The sequence below is a fragment of the Chelonia mydas genome, chromosome 6 (assembly GCF_015237465.2).
Source record: "Chelonia mydas isolate rCheMyd1 chromosome 6, rCheMyd1.pri.v2, whole genome shotgun sequence".
Lineage (NCBI taxonomy): Eukaryota > Metazoa > Chordata > Testudines > Cheloniidae > Chelonia > Chelonia mydas.
In genome coordinates, this window is record NC_051246.2 from 24,555,144 (window position 1) to 24,578,530 (window position 23,387).

The 23,387-nt window shown below is 48.2% G+C and overlaps 1 protein-coding gene across 4 annotated transcripts in view; it reads right to left on the bottom strand.

Moving 5' to 3' along the window:
* Positions 1–1,452: 1,452 nt before the first annotated feature.
* Positions 1,453–23,387, bottom strand: part of SLC25A22 (solute carrier family 25 member 22) — an 87,219-nt gene continuing 65,284 nt past the window's right edge. For all 4 annotated transcript variants that reach the window (XM_037899580.2, XM_037899581.2, XM_043548760.1 and 1 more), the window contains 5 exons: positions 20,654–20,772; positions 17,907–18,078; positions 16,527–16,681; positions 13,700–13,775; positions 1,453–12,875 (listed from right to left, as the gene is read on the bottom strand). In XM_037899580.2, coding sequence (XP_037755508.1) covers positions 12,722–12,875; positions 13,700–13,775; positions 16,527–16,681; positions 17,907–18,078; positions 20,654–20,772 — 676 coding nt within the window. In that variant the 3' untranslated portion in view covers positions 1,453–12,721. The remainder of the gene's footprint in view (positions 12,876–13,699; positions 13,776–16,526; positions 16,682–17,906; positions 18,079–20,653; positions 20,773–23,387) is intronic.

A 23,387-nucleotide genomic window follows, 5' to 3' on the forward strand; every position in this document is an offset into this window, starting at 1 on the left:
ACGGCATTTTGGGCTGTATAAGTAGGAGCATTGCCAGCAGATTGAGGGATGTGAGGCATTGGTGAGGGCTCATCTGGAGTACTGTGTCCAGTTTTGGGCCCCACACTATAAGAAGGACGTGGAAAATTTGGAGAGAGTCTAGCAGAGGGCAAGAAAAATTATTAGCGGGCTTGAGCACATGATTTACAAGGAGAGGCTGAGGGAACTGGGATTATTTAGTCTGCAGAAGAGAAGAATGAGGGGAGATTTGATAGCTGCTTTCAACTACCTGAAAGGGGGTTCCAGAGACGATGGATCTAGACTGTTCTTAGTGGTACCAGATGATAGAACAAGCAGTAATGGTTTCAAGTTGCAGTGGGAGAGGTTTAGGTTGAATATTAGGAAAAACTTTTTCACTAAGAGGGTGGTGAAGCACTGGAATGGGTTACCTAGGGAGGTGGTGGAATCTCCTTCCTTTGAGGTTTTTAAGGTCAGCCTTGACAAAGCCTGGCTGGGACGATTTAGCTGGGGATTGGTCCTGCTTTGAGCAGGGGGTTGGACTAGATGACCTCCTGAGGTCCCTTCCAACCCTGATATTCTAGGATTCTATTCTATGACCTGTGGAATGATTGTGATATGGCCAAACCTCTATAATGAACTAGACAGACACACCACACTCCTCGCACAGCAGGTATGTCCCAAATATTTCTATTAGCTACAGTTGTTCAAATCCCTACTTCTATATCCCCCAGTTGGCCTTCCTGGACACACACACACACACACACACACACACCCCCATGTAACAAAAGAACCAGCATAAAAAGAAATACAAACACCTTATTAAAAGGCAGCACCAATCGGGATACGAAAGGTGGGCTAGCAAATGGGGCACTGAGCTGGGACTCAGAAGATTTGGTAACAGCTCCTGGCTCTGCCACCCCCATGCCTCACTTCCCCATCTGTTAAATGAGAATATACTTTCCTACCTCAGAGGTGTGTCTCAAAGCCGATTACCAACTGGATACACTCAGATAATATGGCAATGGGGCCAGATAAGCAGACAGATCGCACATCCCCCCCGAGCAACAGAGGAAATATAGTTATATTTAGAATATTTATTTTACAAGACAATACACAAAAAAATTACAATATTTTTAAAAACTCTTCAAATAGGAAAAAAAATATTCCCCCCCCTTTAAAGCAGCAGTTTTTAAACAGTACAGGTATTGCCCAGGACCCTACAGCAACGGGATACAATGTTATACGGTGTTACTGAAAAATCACCAACAGTCAAGGACTGTATGCATTGAAGAGAACAGCAAAAAAGTTTAAACACACATGTAATGGTCAAACATTACTACACAGAACATGGAACTGAACCAGCTGGGTTTTAAAGGATGGAATGTGGGTCTCCCCCTTTTAACACCAAGAAATAAATAATAAATCTACACAGAAAATAGTCCAGTCAGTCAAAACACTGTTAACCGTGATTAGTGTTGCTGAATGGGATCGGTTACACGGGGATCTATTGGTCTTTTCCATGTTCTGATTAGCTACTGCTCAAGAACTACATCAAGAAAATAAAGAGAACTGGAAATGAGAAGATAAGCGTTTCATTAGTAGAAGGTCCCAGGGCGCACTCAGAACAGCACGGAATCATGCCAGCATTGGGAATGCCAAGACTTGACAAGTACCTAGCATAGAACAGCAAATATTAGCAAATTGGGTAACGACAAAGAAGCCTGATTTCATAGCTTGGCTCCCTTAATGCCTCAGGAGCAGCAGATAGAACCTCGGACACCAAACCACAGACACCAACAGTGCACTGTACAGCAGGGATCATTCACTTCATCACTGCAAGAACTGGGACATCACATAGAGGGCCACATTTGGGGAGGAAAGACGGGTGATGCAAACAGAAGGGGGATTTTATGCTGCTAGTCCCCTTGGTGCTGTCCAATGCCCAGTCAAGACAATGGAAGGACTCTCATGGACTTCAGTGGGCTTTGGAAGGATCACGTGTTCAGCTTTCCCTTCCAAGGGGCAGGGGGTGGGGGGAGAAATATCATAGAACAAAAAGAGAAGACATCAAACACACACACACACACACACACACACACAGAGTAAATACAGTGCAGAGCTGTGCAAACCCTGACACATGCACAAAACTTGTATGCAGGTTGTACCCGCACGCAGCCGGCCAATTCTGCCCTTGCACATACCTACACCTCCCGTTCATTGGATGCATCTAATGTGCATGAAGTGGATATGTGCCATGTGCTTGGATCACTGCAAGGGATAGGAGAACCTTCCAGGCACAAGCAGGGCCAAAGGAAAAGTGTCTAACCAAAGGCACACTTGTCTGGCACATCCTCTCCTTGGATTTGCTCATGTCATTACTTTATTTCAGCAAGGAAAATATCCCTTCCTTTCTCCCTCATGGGTTTGATCCAAAGCCCATTGTCGTCGGTGGGAGTCTCTCCAGGGACTGCAGCAGGCTTTGGATGAGGCCTCCCAATTTGTGCCCTGCACCCAAGTGACCATCCGGCCTATTCCTGATTTGCTGGGTGTCTAGTTTTTGTCAAGAACAGTCATGTTTTTCCAGCTTTTTACAGATCCCTCCACTATAGTAAATCCCAAGCCTGCCTCTTCTCAGTCTAGTCTAGGAACAGCAACACTTAGCGCTTGTAGGCAGTACTTTCTAAACAGAAGCTAATTCAGTCTCAACATCCTGTGAGGTAGGAGAAATGATCTATTTTACCAATGGAAAAGGGGAGGCAGCAAGTTTAAGTGACCTGACCAAGATCACCAAGGGAGGGAAGTGTCAGAGCTGAGATTACAGTTGTTAAATTCCTGGTTCTTGGGCCAATGCTCAGACCACCCCTTGCCTCCCAAACTGTCCAAAGCAACGGTGGGATGTCTAGCACTTTTCAGGGAAGGTGACCACACACAAACGGGGACACACAAACCACTGGCTTTGTGTGACAGTGGTTTTCTTTAATTGTACCTTCATCAATGGGCATTTTCCAGTGTTTGTAGGATCCAGGAATGAAGAGTGTGACAGGGCCAGATTTGTGTGGGAACAAATTTCTTCTCTGAAGAAATTAGAGACCCACTGATATTAGTCTCCAGAAAAGGCTGTGATACAGTTGCGCCTTTAAATGATAGTCTCAGGACTCCCTGCTTCCCTTCCAGAATTGCAACTCTAGAGCAGCCACAGGCTGACTCTAAACAAACTGAACTGTCCAGAGGAAGCAGTCTCTCTCCAGAGGCCTTGTGCTCCAGATCAGAAGCATACAGACTCCTGGACAGCCTGTCAGAGAATGGAGCACATGGGTGTGGGGGGAGAGGACTCCAAGTATCCCGGCCTGCTTCGCACACCCTCATTCAAAATATTTGCTCCAGATACCAAGGGCAGCAGCACTTCTGCCGTCCCTCAGGCACAACTGCAGACCCAAGGTACAGGACATTTTGTTGCAGTCCCTGATTCTTAGGAAACAAATGGGCTTGCCTCAACGAGCTTAGTGCATGGCACATACAGTAGGGTAGGAGGGAGTGAAGTCCTGTTTCCATGGAAACGGGAGTCTGCTCCCGTTCCTGAGAGAAATCAATTCTACTCTGAACCAGAACGCATTTTGTGCCTGGCTTAGTAAATTCTTCTGGGGCCAGGTGCTGGGTTGACAGCTCTGGAGGATGGAGTCCCTTGTTTACCCACAGCGTTCCTCAAAGGCAGCTTTGGAGCTCATTTTTTACTGTCACCTTAGTGGAGGCCAAGCCTGCAGGGTGGAAAGCTCACGGAGCCCAGGGTATCATTCCAAGTATCACGTCAGTCACCTTCTCCTGAGGCTCAACATGGTCCCCAAAAGCCATGAAAATGGGAGAATGGCGGGCCCCCTTCCACACCAAAGTATGAGTCAGGGAGAATCAAGCTGTAGGAAGGAGAAAAGTAAATCCAAACACACACACACACGCACACACCCACCCACACCCCACAGCTCCTTTCTGTGATGTGGTGGATTCCAAGCTCAGTCAGGGATGAGCGTAGGTAACAGTCAATTGTAGCACAGATTATACCGTCCACGTAAGATAGCAATACACTGAATAGAAATCCAGACCCTCTCGCTCGTGGGCGAGACCACCTATCAGTGAGCCCCGAAATATTCATAGTAGATTATGGCGTAAGAGTAACTCGAGGAAAAAGGTCTTTCGCTGCACACAAACCTACATTGATAGCATAGCTCACCCCATGCTAAAGTTGTACAGGAAAACATTCCCTTCTCTTGTGCCAGCCTGCTTCCCCCACACACGTGCAAGGGGAAGACAGATTATCCTTTGAGGGGTCCATTTGGTGAAAGCCTTTGTACCTGCCCTTGTTGCTTCCTGTCAGGCTCCGGTCCCTAGGATCAATCAGCACCAAAGCAGAGCTTCCTAGAGGTGTCCCCCTCATGTGGAAGTTGTGCTCACTGAAACAGCATTGGGCCTCCACTCCGTTCCTGTTTGTCTGCAGAGCTCGTGTCAGTATAGTAACTGGGTACTGTACTGTCTGATGGAAGATAAAGGGCCTGCTCCTGCACCTACAGAAACCAAAGGCAAAACATCCAGGAGCAGGAAAGAACACAGGGCATCTGACCCTCAAGCCTGGACCGGTCAACACAAGCTTTGCCACTCCCCAGTGTTGGCAGGATCAAACCCTGGGGTGCTATAGCAAAGGCTTCTTCACAGTCAGGTCTTTTTAGTCCCTTCTATACACCTCCACCCGCATGTCTGGTACCTGAAGTATAGCCAGTCCTCCTCCTCCCTGTGCCGAGTCTCTTCTGCAGATCCCCTCTTGTTTCCGCTCCCCTGTGCCACGTTACATACTCCCTCCTCATTCTCTCTGCCAACCCCCATCAGGTCCCTTCCACACAATCCCCCCACTTTACTTCTCTCTCCCAGGGCCCTTGTATTCACTACTCCCCTCTTTCCATCAGAAGCTTTCATGGACTCCCCCAGCTTCTATGGGCCTCATTTTCAGAGAGGCTGAATAGGGCTGGTCAAAAGTTTTTTTTTTTTTTTGATGGAAAAAACACACACAACACAACCCACCCAAACCACAAAAACAAAGTTTTTCACTAAGTGTCCATGGAAAATTTAATCATTTTGTAAAAAATAAAATAAATGCCCTCCAATCTAACTATTTCATCCAAAGAAGAAAACATTTCAGTTCGGGTATGCGGCCATGGTGCCTCATGGAGCTGCAGTTTGATTTCCTCATGTTCCCCTTCTCCCCGGTGAGCCTGGCTCTTCAGCCATACTACATCTCCCATGATGTACCCTGGCCCAGGGCTCCTATGATGCACCCAAATCTCCTCACCTTGAGGAGAGACTACTATGCATCTTGGGAGATGCCGTGTGACCAAGACGCCCAGTCTCTACAGGACAATGGGAGCACCAGGCACTCAAACTAGGACTCCCATGAGGCACCATGGCAACATTTACAAACCAAAATATTTTGGTTTTTCCACTAAAAAGGTCTAAATTTTCCATGGGCAAAAAGCCCATTCTAACCAGCTCTAGTGCTGAACCTTCAACCTTGGGCGGAGTTAATGGGAATGGCAGGTACCAAGTGCCACTGATCATCAGAACCCTTCTGTAGCCACTCCCCATCCCCTACTCTCCAAAAAAACCCTTTTCTACCACCGCCAGACTCAAGCCCCATGACTGCCCCCCTCTCCAACTTTCTCTGTGCCTCTTCCAGTTCCTGCTCACATGCCATGTACGATGGCCTCAGTTTGTTATTAACCTGCACTCATGGGGCTGCTGTAAAAACCAATCAAGCCAACGGCTCCCTGTTTGGTGAGTGCACAACAACAAAACACAAGTTTAACGTGTCACACGCCTCACAAAGTCCATTGGGGACAACAGCACGCACATCCTACAGAAGCCCATAGACAGCCTTAGGTTCCCAAAAGCATCAGCACTATTTGCAGGCTGGGCAACAGTTTGCTCTGCTCTCCCTGAATGTTGCAGGAATGCAAGAGATTTCACACACTGTACATCTGATTGGTTAGGAATGGAGGAGACTAAGGACAACTGAACATCAGGCTAGAGTGGAACATCCCAGCTGGTCTCATTACGGTGACGTAGAGAACCTATTGCAAACAACCCGTACATCCAGAAGGAGCAGTGGTTACATTTTGCAGATTTCTTTTTAAAATATTATTTCTGCCTTGTGCATGTTAATTGCAAAGTAAAGGCCAGATCCTCAGCTGATGTAAATTAGCATGGCTCCATTCTGGCTATCACATTACCATTCTTGCATCCGGTCAGGTTTCCCCAAGACACATTAATCCATATTATTTAATTGGGCCCGAAGGCGCTGTCCATTCCATATCTGAAGAACAGTCCACCCTTCTTATAATACCCATAAGCTGCATTCTGTAGTACCTTCCGGCTGATGATCTCAAGAGACGAATGCAAATGGATTAAGCCTCGCCATTTCTGCGAGTAGGATTTTCCCCATCTCACTGAGGCACTGAGTTAGCAGCAGAGCCAGGTGGATCCCAGAATTCCCATCTCCCATTCGTGTGATCTAACCACTACACCACACTCACTCCCTTCCCTTAGGGTCAGTTACAAACAACCTCACCTGATTCTATCGTCTAGTCTAAAAAGTCGATTGACAAAGGAGGCTGTAATCTGTGGTCAAGATGCCTTTGCTCAGGGCACATGATGCAGATGAACTGGATAGAAGGAAGCTACAACAACTGTTGCAGTGGCCACAGTTGATGGAAACTGAAGCATTCAGCCACTGTAATGCTGTGACCTCTGCTTTGTTTTTCCACTTGACGTGGGATTCTGGCCTTCAATGATTCACTGAACTGCAAGGATCTTACACAGCCTGGCATTAAGGGCCTGTCTACATTGGGCAGATTTGGTAAGTGGTTTCAAGTTGGCACAGCTAAATCGGTTTTAAAACCCAATCAGAGCAACAGCCTTGACCACTTGGCCTTCCAACTGGGTCAGGCTGCCTTAACTGCTTCAATCTAGAGCTAGGCAATGGTTCTCAGCTATTTCAGAAAAAAAAAAAAAAAAAAAAAATTCTAGCTGAACTGGTTAGACAATTTCTCCAGTGTAGACAGGCCTTGTGGGATGAGCCACAGGCATAGCTGGATGGCAAAGGCAGCCTGACAGACTCCTAATGCTGCATGCTCCACAAAAGGTCACTGTGGTGGAACGAAGGAGCAGTAGACCCACACTACAGATCTTGGCTCATAGAGGTTTTTGGAGCCAATGCCCTTACGTTTGCCTTTGGATTTTGTAATTGTGTCCTGATGGGCCAAACCCCGTGGCCCCTACTGCGAGGCTTCGGGCAGACACTGGGACATCCATGGGTCCCCGTTCCAACAAAGCACCCAAAGCAGAGTATCGTGTGGCGTGAGACTCCGCATGCATACACAGCTAGGTGATCAGCAACTGGTGCTCCCAAAAGCTATTTGGCCCTCGATCATGGGCCACAACAAAGCAGTTAAAGGGAGCAGAAATCCATGTCAAAGCACCACCTCAAAACTTAAGTTCTTGCTGATCACTAGAACTGGTCCACACATCATGCTTTTCATCTTCCCCTACCATGGAGACTCTTTTCCTGCTAACTACAGGAACACCAAATGGCGAGGACAGCGTCAGATCTCCTAGGAGCATCGCAATTACCAGTCAGCTTAGCCTGCAGGATGCTCCTCACAGCTCCGGGTAAGTCTGCATTTTGAGAGACTAAATTATTTCTGTGTCTGTGTTTTCTCCACCATCTCTTAGCTACTCAGACCTCTACAAGGGAAATACTCAAAATTGCTAAGTCTAAACACTGGCTTTTGTTGATGGGGTCCCAAGCCAAAGTCTTGGCTGTCAGGATCCCAGCCATGTCTATGAGTTATAAACTTAGGACCAACATTTCCAAAAGTAGCCTGATTTTAGGTGCCTACTTTGAGATGTCATGAGCCAGATTTCCAGAGGCACCAAACACTACTCACTTCAATTAGAATTTGGGGTGCTCAGCTCTTCCAAAAGCCTCAAGCCCAAAGCACCTGAGATTGGGCACAGCCAAAATCAGAGGCCACTTCTGAAAATTTTAGCCTTCCTGTTTCTGAGATGGAAAGAAACAAAACTAAACTAAAGAGGACTCATGGTGCACCCCACACAAACCTGCAGGTGCAGATCATATCAGAAAGGGACAACAGCAGGCACATCCTACAAAAGCAACAGGCTGGGCATTTTATGCACACGCACAGGCATATTCTACAGAAACACCAGTATCCGAGGTTTAAAACACCCTTGGAATCTTCAAGAGGTTGTTCCAGGGAATCCATTTTTAGGTCTAATTATCACAGACACTGACCTCCCTCTTGCAACAGGTAATCCTTTTAGGAGCATTCAGCTTCAACACAGTAGTGTGCTTCTGTTTGAGCCCCTGAGCCAGCCAGTGTTGCAATCTCAAATCAAGTTCCCAAACAGAACAGCAGTCGCTGGCAGAATCATCAGGAAATAAAATCAAGGGATTGTGGGAAATAGATCTCTTTCCCATGCAGAAAAAAACCACAACAGCATTTCTGCATTCCAGGCCTCCACTGCTGGAGTGACCGGAGATAATCTCCAGGGAAACAGGAAAGTGACACACTTTTAACATACAGCATTAAATACATTTTAAAGAGTCTTCCCTCCCCTGTACCAGTCTCAGGCCCTGCCCCAGGCCACTCCACCCCCAAAAGGCAGAACACATTGCTGAAAGCTGTAGCGCTCACACACTGGTACAATGATGGTGCCCGACACATGCTTTGCTGGGTTCATGAAGCTGTGAAAAGGGGATTTGGGTATCAACCCAATGTTCCCAGCTTCCAGAGGGTTTGGGCATGTTCTGAAAACCCCGTGAGATGTGGGCCTGCAAGCTCGCTGCCCCACCACTGGGTCACAGGGTGGTACTCAATCTGCCACTGGAATCAAGACACAGGACTCACCTCGAACTCTCTTTACCCTGATCCTGCTCTCCTCCTTTAGGAAAAGCTCTGCAGAGATGTGAGCTGCACTCATGCCTGCTAATAATCCAGGCTCAGGCCCTTAACTGGGGTGGGTTCTGCACTTGGACTTGGCAAGGTGACCATAGGGTGTTAGCTAGTCATTGAGTACTGCAGTTCCCCAATGGCCCTAGCAACACCACCTGCAGGGAAGTGCTGGCCCTGTTGGTAATGCCCAGCGTGAAGGGGGTGGGATAGGGTGTACAGAACTAACAGGGAGACACATTTCTGTTAAATGGAAACATCTACAGTTTGGTCTCTAGAGCTGCACTAAGGCCTTGTCCACACGGGGATATTAACCTCTGGTGCCAAGCCCTAGCATACACACAATCTACACCAGTGCAGCTGATTCCACTTTAATCAATGGGCTACAGCTGCCGATACGAATGCTGACGGCTCCCCTCCATGGCTGGAATGATCAGAACAAAAGGAGGCACCTGCAGCTTTCGTGGGTGGCACCAGGCAGCCCTGCCAGGAAGGGACAGGGCTTAGCCCTGGAGGGAGGGAGGGGGAGAGGGGTTATTAAATGCTAATGTAAGAGCTTCTGACTTGACGGGTTGCAGGGCCACCAGCTAGAGTCGGTTACTGCAGCAACGCCAGAGCCCCCCCCTTTGAAATTCCAGATCTCAGGCAGATGCAATTGCTCCTGACTTCAGAATTTTACAGGTCAGTCCTTAAGTCTCTTGGCACTAAAGAGGACTCTTCACTGGGCTGGAGCAGCGTGAGTTCGTCAGCACCAAGAACTTCAGCTCACAAAGGCCCCGCGCTGACACACCGCACAGGGCTCACTGTGTGCAATCTTTCTGCTGAAATTTAAAAATAAAAGCTGGGGGGAAATGGGAGAAAGGGAGGGATATTTTCTATGGATCTTTGTCTGAGGCCATAAAGCAGCATTTTCCAGGCCCTTTTCTGTGCCCAATAACCATGGCAACAACATTGCTGGTCCACATCACAGTGTGAAACCAAATAGGACCAAAGCAGACAGCTGGGAGCACAGATATCCATAGTAAGAGCAGCATATTTTAGGGGGAGAGGCTGCTTCAAACCTGTATTTGCCACTGAACTCTTCATTTCATTCTGACACACTTACTGGCAATGTATTTTTATCCCCAAATTGTAAGTCTCATACACAATAATATATTGGCTGGGAGGGAGTAGGGGCGTTTACCATTTGAACATTAAAATTTTGCCAAGAAATGCAAAGACCAAAGTAAGCTGCAAAGGACTGTTCAAAAATCAGGCTAGTGTTCCTTCTGGATTCTTTATGAGGTATAGAGAAGGCCTGTTTCTAAAGAGGAGAAGGTGGTCACTTGCTCTTTCCCTTTTAAATATCAGGCATGTCAGCTCTTGGGTTTCCCGGGTCTTGCTGGATGACGCCTGGGAGGCTCGTGGGATGTTTAGTCTGAGCTCTCGTACCATAACGGATGGGGTTAAACAAAACCTTCCTTCCTCCAAAATGTAAGTTAGTCGTTAACATTAAATAGGTGTTAACACAAAGAAAAACGTTTGACGTAGTGACTAGAAATCCTTTCCCTATCAACTGTTCAACTTTCACTCTCGTGGGGCATCACCATTTCATTAGCTCTCCGACCATCACTCTTCCAGCCTAGGTGAGGATCTGAACCACGCATGCGAAAGCCAAGCAGAAAACAAACAAAAAAATCCTTAAAAAAGCTGAACACCTTTCAGGCCTTCATAATACATCATAAAGCAGAAGAGTCACCCTACGGAAAAAAAAACCCCAAACTTTTCTTTAAGGGCAACTCAGAAAAATCCAGAGTGACACAAGCATCATAGTACTGATCACAAAAGATTGTTATGAATCGAGAGATCATCTATGCAGAGTCCCATCTGTGTAGGATAAAGTCATTTTTTATGTTTCACATAGGCAAAAGTGAGAACTTAGCTGTGTAACAACCTCCTCTACGTTAAAGGTGCTTGATCAGGACAACTGGCCTCCAATTTAGGTTTTACAAAGAAAAAGTTTTACAAAACCTAAATAAAGAGGGTTGAAATACACAGATTTCAAGTGGAAACTGTTTTTTTAAAGATATTCTTCATCTGTTGTGTCGGAAACAAACATCACCATGATGCTAGTGATGGGGAAGCAGAAAGTGAACCTGACTATAAACAAAAAGTGAAACTGACCAGTTTAGTGTACATGTTGAAATGGAATGACGTGCAATAATAAAGCACACCAGATTTTCAGTTCTCTCTCTTGTGACAATTCAAAGTGAGATTGTGAAGACAGATAAAGAAAAGGTTTGGATTTTTTAAAAACATGAGTGTCCCTTTAACTGAATTCGTACGTGTCTAGGGTTGCCATCCTGTTATCCAGTCAATGACCACCTCCCCAAAGTGAGCAGGAAGACTGGCTATCGTCCTCAATCCCACAACTGGACGCACATATGCTGGCGTGGATCCGATTGGAGTCATACTGCCTCTCTGTATGTCCTTCAGAGAAAACATCATAGCAAAACCACACCTGGCCTTTGAGAGGTAAGTCGTATGGAATTAGGTCCCTGTGGAAATAAAACAGATGCCCTGGCCTCATTTCTTTTCCACATCCCAGTTTTGGTCTGGATAAAGAAGTTGGCAACCCAATCCCCAAGTAAATTGAGCCAGATACTCAGTTGGTATAAACTATCATAGTCCCACTGATTTCAACAGAGCTCACGGACTTCAAAGGATCTACAACCATTTACACCAGCTGAGGATGTGGCCTATCCTGATCTTTAACCAAAAAGCCTGACTCTGAGACCTCTTTTTAAGTGACCCTTTGCGAGTGCAAACACCCACAGGAAAGGAGAGAAACACATCTTAGAGACGGGTCAAAAGACACACACAACCAGTACTCTGGGTAGAGCAACTGCTTGACACATCAGAGCTGGGCTGATTTAAGGAATGTAATTGGATTTGTTTTTCCTGCATAAATAAAAAGTTGATCCCATGTCATTAAATTCTCCACTCTCCCGCCTGTAGCTCGTAGCTAAACACAGATGCACCTGAAATCATTCACACATGATCCCACGGACATACTCTTACAGAGCAGACACGTTGCAAGTACGTGCAGTGTACATCTCCCCCCACACAGGCCCCACAGCCCCTATTTAGCAAGGAAGTCCCTTTCATTAAAAAAAAATAAACCCTTTCTCCTCCTCTGATCTCCAAGAAGTTCATCCATGTCCAGCTGATTTTAGGGGGGTTTCAGGACAAGTCCTTACAAAGAAACTTTTTGATTCTGGCATCTACCTGCCTCCTCTATTGACAATATGGTCCCCCTTTAGAAGGTGTGCTGGGGCCTTGTCTTCCCAGAAGCTTGGCACACCAGAAGAGGGACTGGGAGAACAGAGAGTTTGGTTCTTTTGCGCCTTTCTTGACTACCTGGTAATTCAGAGGCTGTGGGCAGTTTCTTCCCCTCCCATTGCTGGGAGAAGGTCAGGGGTCTGTGAGCCCAGTCTGTGCTAACCAGTGTCTTTAAGAATGACAATTAAAAATAATAGATATGCATAATTAAGTATTGTCCTGGAGGGCCGGATGAGATGGGGACGTATCGAGAGGTGGAAGGGACTTATTGTTTGGAGACGACCTTCACCCTCAAGGTTGCTGCTTTAACCCTTTGTGCTGTTGCTCTGACACCATTGACGACGACAACCAACGCTGGATGAATTCTGACCAGCAGCGAGTGCGTGCAAAGGTTAATCCCGGCGCTTCGGAAGCATGTCGAGGAAGAACTCCGCGATGCCTATGAAATAGACGACTTGCGCGATGCCGAAGAGCGGGGCGATGACCAAGGCTCTGCAGTACGCCCCCTTCAGGAAGGCCAGGGGCCCTTCCTTCTGCCAGATTTTCCTACAGAGGCACAGAGACACCGGTGAGATTCCGCATACGTTGACCCCACCCACTGCCCATCATAGTGTCACTTGTGCTAACGCAAGTATTTCCCAAAGTAATTTATTGTCTGTCACCAGAATCAGGATGCTCAGAGTCTAACTGATTGCCCTATGTGGGGTCGGGAGGGAATTTCCCGGGTCAGATTGGCACAGACCTTGGGGGTTTTTTTGCCTTCCTCTGCAGCATGGGTCACTTGCAGGTTTAAACTAGTGTACGTGGTGAATTCTCTGTAACTTGAAGTCTTTAAACCAGGATTTGATGACTGCAGTAACTCAGCCAGAGGTTTTAAGTCTATTACAGGAGTGGGTGGGTAAGGTTCTGTAGCCTGCAATGTGCAGGAGGTCCTATAAGGCAGGATCACAGAGGAAGTGGGAGCTGCTGCAGATCTCAGCCTTATCTATCTTAGGGTTTTATAGTGCTGCCCACCCTAGGATTTGGGCACTTTCTCATGTTAAAACCAACAGCAACAGCAATACCCCTAGTCAACTCCACAGAGTCTCTGGTTCTGCTCTCTTTTCGGCTTGGGGCTGGGTATTTGTTTCCAAGGTTATTGCTTTTTGGGGAAAGGGGTAGTTGGGGTTTTCTGGTAGAAGGGGACACCTGCCCTATTAACCTTCCCCAAGGACAGGATAAAACCCTTTTAGCCATTCAGATAAAACAATTTAAAAAGAAGCCCTTGGTGCTGCAACTCCCTCCCATTGCCAAGAAGCAGGCAATGGAAGATGCCTAGAACAGAGGCATTGCAACCTGATCATCTGGTAACCACTGAGGGCACCTTTTACCTGGTGCAGTCTAGGATTCCTGAGTATGTGTCCTCATTCACGCCCCTTTTCAAGGACTGCAGCCTTGTCTTGATTACTGAGGACAGAGAGAAGGAGAAAAGAAGCTTTAAGAACTCTATTCATATTGGCCATGGGCTGCCTCTGGTTCTTTCCCCCCGAAACTTCTGCCGGGTGCTTTACACACTGCTGCTTAGCTCTTTAGTAGGCAAGAGTGATCATTTAGGGCCTAGCAAAGCCAAACTGAGATTACTGGGACTATGATCACAGATGAGATTAATCAGAGTATCAGAAAACAAGGGAAAACCTTAACTGTTCCTTTACAAATGGATTTAAAAATCCCCACACAAAACACAAAGAGAACAAGATTTTCCAAACTGACTCTGATTTACGGGTGTCCAGACCTCTTAAGGAGCCTAATTTTCCAAGGCCCAGCACTTTCTGAAAGTCAGCCCTGTCTGCAGTTGGGCCCCCCAAAAAACGGAGACACCAAAAAATCACTAGTCACTCTTAAAAATCTTGGTAATATACGATTACGGGAGGGAAAACAACTTCCTATCGTTTCCACAGGTTAGCCCTGCAGACAGAGGCGAGACCAAACAGTGTTATTGTAAGGCATACACAATCTAAGACAATAAGGTAATGGCTTCCCAGGAGCTCACACTGGATGTACAAAAGCCTGAATACACATAAGGCATGTGCTGAGCGCGCGCGCACACACACACACACACACACACAATGGTTTCTACACAGAAACATGTCCATCACAAAGACGTGATAATGGCCACTTCTGGTCCTCCGCACCGAGAGTGCCCCCTCCATCTGGTTTAACTAACACACACCACTGACAGTGGGGACTCCCATGAGCAGGGGTTGAAGTAAAGGGAAAGCTCAGCTCCTCCTCAGCTGGAAGCAGTGGGCAAGCTCTCTCTCCTGAGCTAGGGGGGAGCTCTGACCTCAGAGATCTCCCTCTTATACACTTGAGGGCATCCTGTGCCAAAAAAATTAAAATTTGAGCACAATATTTTAAAATTCTGCAAACTTTGTCAATAAATAAATGCAGAGGCTCCGGCATGGCAGTGGGGAGCACAGGTCACTGGATACACAAAAGTGAGAGATCACCCTGCAGCCTCCCAACCCTCCACCCCTGGGACACGGACTCAGTGGTGAGGCTGCACCCAACCCTGACATAGCAGAAGGCCTGGGCCTGCCCCAGAAACACCCTAGGGCCCTGCCCCTCTGCACTAAGTGTGGGGTAGGCAGGCTCAACCAGGAAGGATCCAAATGTGGAGGGGCTCAGTGTGGGGGGGATGCAGGCAGGGGGTGAGAGGATTCTGTGTGGGACAATCTGGGTGCAGGCAGCTCAGTGGGGGTGGGTCTAGGTGTGTGTGGGAGATCTGGATGCACAGAGACTCGTTGCGGGGGTTCCAGGGGCAATGGGACTATGCAGGGGCTTCCAGGTGAAAGCGGTTGGGGCTCAGCAGAGAGGTCTGGGTGCTGGGGGAGTGGGGCTTGGTGGGGGTCTGGACGTGGGGACTCAGGGTGGTGCAGGGGGTAGGGCTCATTAGAGTGGGAGTTTGAGTGCAGGGAGCTCAGTGGGGGGTGGTCTGGGTGCAGGGGGTCTTGGTGCAGGGGAGCTCCAGATGCAGGGGTTGAGGTTCAGTGGGGTTTCGTTCGGGTATGGAGGGCTAAGGGGATTCTGGGTGTACAGGGTGAGGCTTGGCAGGGGTGTCTGGGTATGGGAGGTCCCGATGCATGGGGATTGGGCAGATGGTAGAGCAGCTCCCTGTACAGTGACCTCTCCCCCTGCAGCTGAGCAGCGATGGGGACAGGAAGCAGGGGAGGATGCAGAGCTTCCTGCAGCTGGGGGAAGTTTCTGGGGGTGGGTCTGACACAGCCCCAGCCACTCCTTGCAGGGGAAGAGGAAGTCCCATCCTCTCCCGCCTCCAACCCAGCCCGGACTAGCAGTTGATCCTGGCTCAGGGTAGGAGCCACTGGCTAGGGTGTTCCCAGCCCTGCAGTGATTTACCTCTCCGCCAGCTGCTCCAGGTGCCTGAAACAATGTACGGGTGCAGCTAGGGAGTGGTGCGTGACTGCTCTTGCAGATTCCCTGTCCAAAAATCATTTTTCTGCGGGGAAGCAAAGAAATCTGCGGGGGGCATGAATTCTGCACACACGCAGTGGCACAGAATTCCCCCAGGAGTACTCTTATGCCTCTTTCCAGGCTGGTGACGTAAGGATTCTTCCAAATCTGGCTGGGGAGTTCATGGGGCTGTGAGCCTTTCTTCTACAGGACTATCACTATCTCTTTCTCTCTCTCTCCCCTTGATAGTTCCTTCAGATCACCAGAGGGACATGGAGCCTCCAGTTCTTCCACCTCTCTGTGGGGAGCAAAGGGAGACCCTGCCACTTCCCCTCTCCTAGACAGAACGGCCCTGTCAGTGCTCTCTCTTCTCCTGGTACTACACAGAGGGGTGCGTGGGTGAGGTTGGGGCATAAGGGATGTCCCCCTAACACACAAGCCATCTCCTTCCCCCACTCCCGCCAGTGCTTGGCTGATTCCAGGGCTGCTTGGAGACATGAACTCTTTGAGTCCTTTGCCCTGTTCCCCATGCCACATCTCATTGTACAAGGGGGCACAGGGCCACTTCAACGTTTGACACCAATGTCATTGCAACACAGCCACCATAAGTGGTAAGTTCCTCCTCTTCCTCACTCGATCCATCGTAACCACTGTCCACGAGGGGCCGGGAGCTCCACGACTGGGTGTCCGTGAAACTCCTTGTTGCCACCCTCAGGCTGACAGTGCCTGCTCCCACTCAGGACTCACCATCACACGGATTGACAGCCACTGCTGCCGTGCTGCCCGCCAGGCACCCGGATAGGAAGGACACGTAGAATGGGGCCTTGACGTCAGGGCTCTTCTGGCCCAGCTTGTTCAGGTTCGCAAACAACGGGAAGTAAACAATGGAAAACGGGACGTCTCTGTAATGGGGGGGTAGGGAGAAGACAGATCAACAGAGCTGCACCCCCCAGACCAAGCAGCCAGTCACAGCAGGAAGGGCTGGGAGATTCACAGGTCAAGAACGGTGCCAGGCCAGGCCTCTTTCCCAGCTACTGGAATGACGTGCAAGGGGGTTTGAGAAAGACATTCCCCTGCAGCTTCTATATCCCGCAGACAAGAGTCAGGAGGCAGATCCTCAGCAGGTATAATTCGGCACAGCTCTGCCGGAGCCAAGGGAGCTTCACCTATTTACTCCAGCTGAGGATCTGGCCCAGGATGTCCAGAGTTCTAATTTTTTTAAAAGAGTTAAAGTCCCTCCTCCTGCCCGGTCAGTCCCATTGGGTGTTACTACCAATAATTAATTAGTGAGTCAGTCACTTGAGAAGATAAGAGCTTATGTCAAAGCCACTCTCTTCACTGGCTTCCTATGGATCAAATCAAGCTCAAGGTCTCGGTCCTTATCTTCAAGGCACTCCATGGACTAGACCCAGGATAGCCAAAGATCACCTAAGGCTCCAGAGGGAAGACTTGGCACAATGGAACTCTCTATAATAAGGGTAAAGCTCGTCTGCATGGGAGACGGAACTTTCCCAGGGGCTGATCCGAGACTGTGGCCCAAACTCCCCTAGGCACTAAGGACCATCACAAGGCTCACAACCTTCCACTCCAAGGGCAAGGTGCATTTCTTATGACCTGCCTTCTCTAACATGAATACAGAGCAACATGTGTATTAACAAAGCAAAACAAAAAGTCACCCTACCGAAATGAGACACTCCACTGCGCACATTTTCCCAAGGGCAGAGGATGAGAGAACAACCAACAGGTGACAGATATCAGTCATATCTCTTCATGCATGACTACAGCGATCAGAGTGGTATAAGAACCTATGTAGACTAGAAGGAAGGCAGACTACCAAGAATTCTCATTCTCTCTCTCTGCCCAACACAAAAGCACTAGGGGCCTTATTCTCCACTCATGTACTCCATTTCTTCCCCAGGGGAACTCCAGTATCACACTGATCTATGGGAGAGGAGAATTGGGTGCTTGATACACACGTTTTTTGTTAGTGACCCAGATGATAATAGAATTGTCCAGCAAATAGCCCCAAATGCAGCAATAGCACCAGTGCAAGGAGCAGGGTTTGGGAGGATTACTTCAGTCTTTTACAGATGAAGGTGCTCAGAGTTTCAGCGAGCACAGCCCTACCTTAGCAGCGTGGCCCCAAGGCCCTTGTAAAGCCCCATGATGCCTTTGCTCCGAAGTAGTTCCCTGGTGATTTGCGTCGCCGTGGTCCGTGTCTCCACTACCGACTCTGCTGCCCCAGCGCTGGTGGTGGTGGAGAGCTGGGCTTGTGCTGCCATTAGCTTCTTCTGGGCCGCTGCATGGGAGTGACAGAGTGTTATTTATAAACCTGTGCTATGAATGGGGAGGGATAGCTCAGTGGTTTGAACATTGGCCTGCTAAACCCAGGGTTGTGAGTTCAATCCTTGAGGGGGCCATTTAGGGATCTGGGGCAAAAATAAGGGACGGTACTTGGTCCTGCTGTGAAGGCAGGGGACTGGACTCGATGACCTTTCAAGGTCCCTTCCAGCTCTATGAGATAGCTATATCTCCATATTAAAAAACACATCTTTCAATTATCACATGGCACCAGTGCCAAGGCTACACAGGAACTTGGACGTTTCAGAAAGGAAGAGGTCTGTGGTGTAAACTGGATACTGGTGAGAGGGAAGGACTAACAGCACTGGCTAAAGCCAGCCATGTATCCTGCAAGCTCCCTCCCCTCCAGAACTGCAGCACCCCTTCCTCAGTCCTGGGCTCAAGCCCAGCTCTGCCACCACACCTCAGTCCTGATCTGTAACATTGCCCCTGCAGTTCCACTCCTGGGTCTCTCCTGAGCAGACATGGTCAGTCATGCAAGGCTTGTGTGGTGTGGAGAACTGACCATTATAGACTAGGCTGAGTACAAGAGATCAATGCAACAGGAACTTTAAACCCTATTGGGATACAGGTCTTCAGAGGGGAAAGGCCACCAAAGCACCCAAAAAATAAGAAAGGCTCATTCCTAATATCTTCCCTTAAACAACCACTTTAAAATAAAACTGAAGAAAACCCCGAAATAAAGTACCCTAGATCTACCCACTATGCTACCTATCTCCCATTACCTTTCAAACCCAAGTGCACTTCTGCCGTTTGGTCAGTAGATGGAGCATGTATCAATCCCTGAGCCCACACACATACAGAACAAGGTTTGCATTAAAATTGGCAAGGGAAGGTTCTTGGGGAGAAAAAAGGAAAAGAGAAACTCTCTGGGCTCATGGGGTGTTTGGGTTATGAGGTTCCAAAATTAGGATGTGACATTACTATGTGTAATCATAATGGTACCTCCACAGAGGAAGGTCCCTGGATGTGCAGTTGTTATGTACACATCACACTGGGCATACAGTCTCTGAGGGACACTGGGTATGACAATTTAGCCGCTTTGCAGAATGGAACCCTACAGAGAATACGGATGCCAAGCTGGAAGAATCCTGATCTAAGCTGGCTGCAGCCTGGAGCCAGAAATACTTCCTGATGGGCAAATGCGTGGGGGCCACTGTGGGTTAGCTGAGTAGCACCATTACCTGATGGGCATTGTTTAGGGGATTTTAGGACCTAAGCACCATCCGTGGCAGGACTCCAGAAGAGATTTAGGTTTTAGCAACACTTCTCCCTTTCTGTTGTTTTAAGTAATTATCTTATAATTCTATTTAAATTATTTCTGTGAAGACACTAGTGCCAGCACATGGTGGACAGCTGGTGCATAACTGACAGCTCTGTCAACGCGTCTCACGTGGGCTCCAACAGGACTTCTCCGTAACTCCCTTCCCCATCCCCAGCGCTGCCCACGAATCTCGGAACTGACACACCACACTGTTTTGTGCTCATGATCCCCTTTCCCTTCCTACAGCTCTGCCAATTCACCCCAGTCCTGACCTGCAACACCACCTGCTACCCCAGTCCTGGGTTCCTACACAGTTCTGCCTATGAACCTCGACCTTTACCTGCAGCACCCTTTGCTATTCTAGCCCTAGGCCTCTCCTGAGCAAAGAACACCAATGGTGCCGAATGGTACAATGCTCCTCTACTAGAGAGCAAGCGGAGATCAAATTCCATTCCCTGGCTACACGTGCCTTTGTTTGTCCCTTTCTGTGAGTGGATTACGCATGCTCCAGCTCTGAACCAGAGCTCTCCTTTCACTCTCACAAGGGAGAGTCTTCAGTTTCCTCTCAACCTCGTGAGTCAGAGACTCCACTCTGAGATCAGAGAGGAAACCAGTACCCAGAGAGGCAAGGAGGATACGGGACAATGAGTCCCACAGAAAGAGCAGGACTGAAACGGTCCCTCCCTCCCCCTGAGAGCAGCATGCCCCACATGGGGAGCTTCCTTCTCTATTCAGAAGAAGCTGATTGACTCTTGTTCTCATTCCCTCACAAGAAAAACAGATGAGCTGCAGGACGGGGCTTCTGCAGGCAACAAGCCACTTGTGACGGGCTGGGGGAGGAGGGGATAATGGGGTGAGACGCAGAGGGGAAAGTATCACAGGACAAGCACAAGGGGACATTAAACCCTTCTCCTGTGGCATTAACGGAGGAGTTTTAATAATTCATAAGCTGAACGTGATCATCTCTACAGCATGCACAGCAGCCCGCCTATCCCCTCCCATGACTTAAGCACAGGTAGTGAAAATTGCTTCCTCGTGCCACTAGGGAGGGCTCTAAGAGGCCTGCAGGGAAGAGCATGAGGAAAGCTCTGTTACAGCTTAAGACCCCTCTGCAGAAGGGAGCAGTGACCTCTACACTCATTCCCTCCCCTTCTCTCACAGACTCTCTCCCCACCCGTGCTGAATCCCCTCAAGAGGTAACCCCCACTGCCCGCCTGTTGAACAAGGAAAGAAGAGATGTGCAAGGTACCAATTCGGCCTGCATCCTGCAGCTGGATTTTGAGCATCTCCATGGGAGTGGTGACAATCACCTGGCAGGTGCCTGCCCCGCAGCCAGCCAGCATCTCCCTCAGCAGCGTCAGCTTCTTCCTGCCCAGCAAAAGAGAGATTCAGTCAGAAGATCTGGCTCAGAGTAACGTGCCCCTGGAACAACACAGACAGCTTGGTTCCCTCTAAGAGACGCTCGCTCTCAGTGCAAAGCTCCATCCCCACGGTGATGGAATTACAGGATGGGGCCACAGCACTGATGCACAGGTACCACCGGCTGGGACTCAAAGTGGAGGTTGTCTTAACTGGGCACAATGAGCCAGCTGGTGTCATAAAGGCTGGGTGTTTTGGTCCAACATAATCTGCTCTGGAGCAGGGGAGCTGACAGCTCCCCCATACACTGAGCTCCCCAGTCAGTCACAGGTACCAGAAATTGCCACAGGGCCATTAGCCTTTAATGGCCTGCAGCTGCAGATGTCAGGAACCAGCAACATGTTCTCCTTCACCTCCTCCAAAAAGCCAGAACCCCACAAAATAACAGAGTCAAGACTTCAAAAAGGAACTGCTGAGTTGGGGTGTTCAATTTAAGACATCTTACTGAGGCCTAATTTGCAGAAAGTGATGAGCACCTGCCCTTTGAGAATCAGGTCCCCTTAAGGCACCACAGATGGGTACCCAAGATCATGGTCAAAAAAGTTTTATCAGAAAATCAGCCAAAGGTTTTTTGTTGACTGCCATAGCCAGGCACCCTCTCTTAGGGCTCGTCTACTCTAAAAGATTAGGTTGGTTTAACTACTTCGCTCAGGGGTGAGAGCAGCATTGTCAAGCTGACCTGCATTGTCAAGCTGACTTAAGTCCCCATGTAGACAGCACTAGGTGAATGGAAGAATTCTTCCGTCGACCTAGCTACCCACTTTTCAGGCAGCTGGATCACCTACTCCGACGGGAGACTCCATCCCGTCAGCACAGGTAGCATCTACACCGAAGTGCTATAGTCGCACAGCTGTGCTGCTATAGTGTTTTAAGGTGTTGTCTACACTTACAAAAGACTCAGTGTCAAGGTGTTATCCCAAATTTGTCCTACCTTAAAAAAAGAAAGTTATATAATAATCTGATAACAAGAGACCTCTGTATCCTAAATAGTTACTACAAAAATCTACCATGATGAAAAATAAACAGCCAAAACACTATTTTTTTTTTAATAGGAACTACTCTAAAGCAACGTTTTTGCTCCTCCTGATGGCTCTGGAGCAATATTCCAAGGCGGTACCGATACCACTGATGATACAGACACACAGTCAATTTGGGTGAGCCAGGCGTACGGCTGCATTCATAGAAATACAATCCCATTCGCTTGTTAACCAAATCATAACAATATCCCACTGCATTGACCCAAACACTTGAACAGCCATTGTGTTTTGGGCCAATACTGTGTTTTGAGAGTTAACTCCAGCTCTCTACAAAAGAGGGAAGAGGGCCCTGAACGGTCTCCAAGTAGAATAAGAACAAACACATCAGTAAGTAATGGGAGGAGGGTGGGGGGTAGAATCAGGTTTACTTTAAAGCCTCTAAGAGAGTCTTACAAGCAATAAGATGTATGAACGTTGTGTGACATTCTCAGGGCACCCAGGGTTGAGAGTCACCTTGTTACCCCTCCCATCAGCAAGAGCGAGCCCTTTTTTGGGGCAGCAACCTGGCCTGCCAGCCCCTCAGTCACTCGAGCTCTCTCCTCTGGGCTATGCCAGCCCTTACTTCATCTTGCAAATTAACAAGAGGTGCATCCCAACCCCCAAGTCACTTTGAATTGTTCCCCTGTGATATCCCCACCCCTGACACTGGCTACATGCATAAATCCCAGACCCCCTGCACCCAAAGGTGCAGTGTACCCCAGTTTAACCTTAAACACTCCTCCTGCAAACCACCCAGCACTTTTGAGCATTTATAATAAAACAAAATAAGGTTTATTTATGAATAAAAATTTAAATAGAAAGAAGAGTGTGCTGGAAACAAAAAGTTAAAATTTAAAAAAAAAAAAAAAAAAAAAAGTCAAAAAATGAACCGGGATCTACACTTATCAATTGTTACCTTTCCTAGCTAATAATGTAGATTTCCTCCCGAAGTTCAGTCTATTGCAGAGCTGGCTGGTTTCTCAAGAACCAACAGCCAAAAGTTCATGAAAGCACCCCCCATCCCGGCCAGGGATTTTTTTCAGTGAATGGATACAAAGTGCCTTATCCTACATTGTGTTACACTGAAAACAGACTGGTTTCTATTCACAGGCAGGGTGAACCCCTGCTTGCTACAGTTTCTTTTCTACCTTTCCGTGGTTTCAAGTGTTTGTCACAGTTTCTGATGGTTTTCCATTGACTGTGGCAAGGGTAGACAACAGAACCTTGTGTTACCCGGTTGGCTGATTAGGGAGGGGTGACAACTCTCTTTTGCTTGATTGGGTCATCACTGAGACACATGACCTCCTGGTGACTAATCTCTGCTCCAAGTCCAGACAGCATACTTTCAATATTCCCAATATACATTATCCCTTAAACATTATCCACTCATACATCTCGCAACGATTAGGAGTCTTGAGATACCTTACATGCTACTCTTTAGGGATAAAAATAGCCCGTGAGACGTGTTTGGTGTAGAGAGTTTGTCAGGTCTTCAGTTACAGCTGTTTGCAAAGAACAGGGGAACCTTTGCCAACAGGTCTCTGTGTC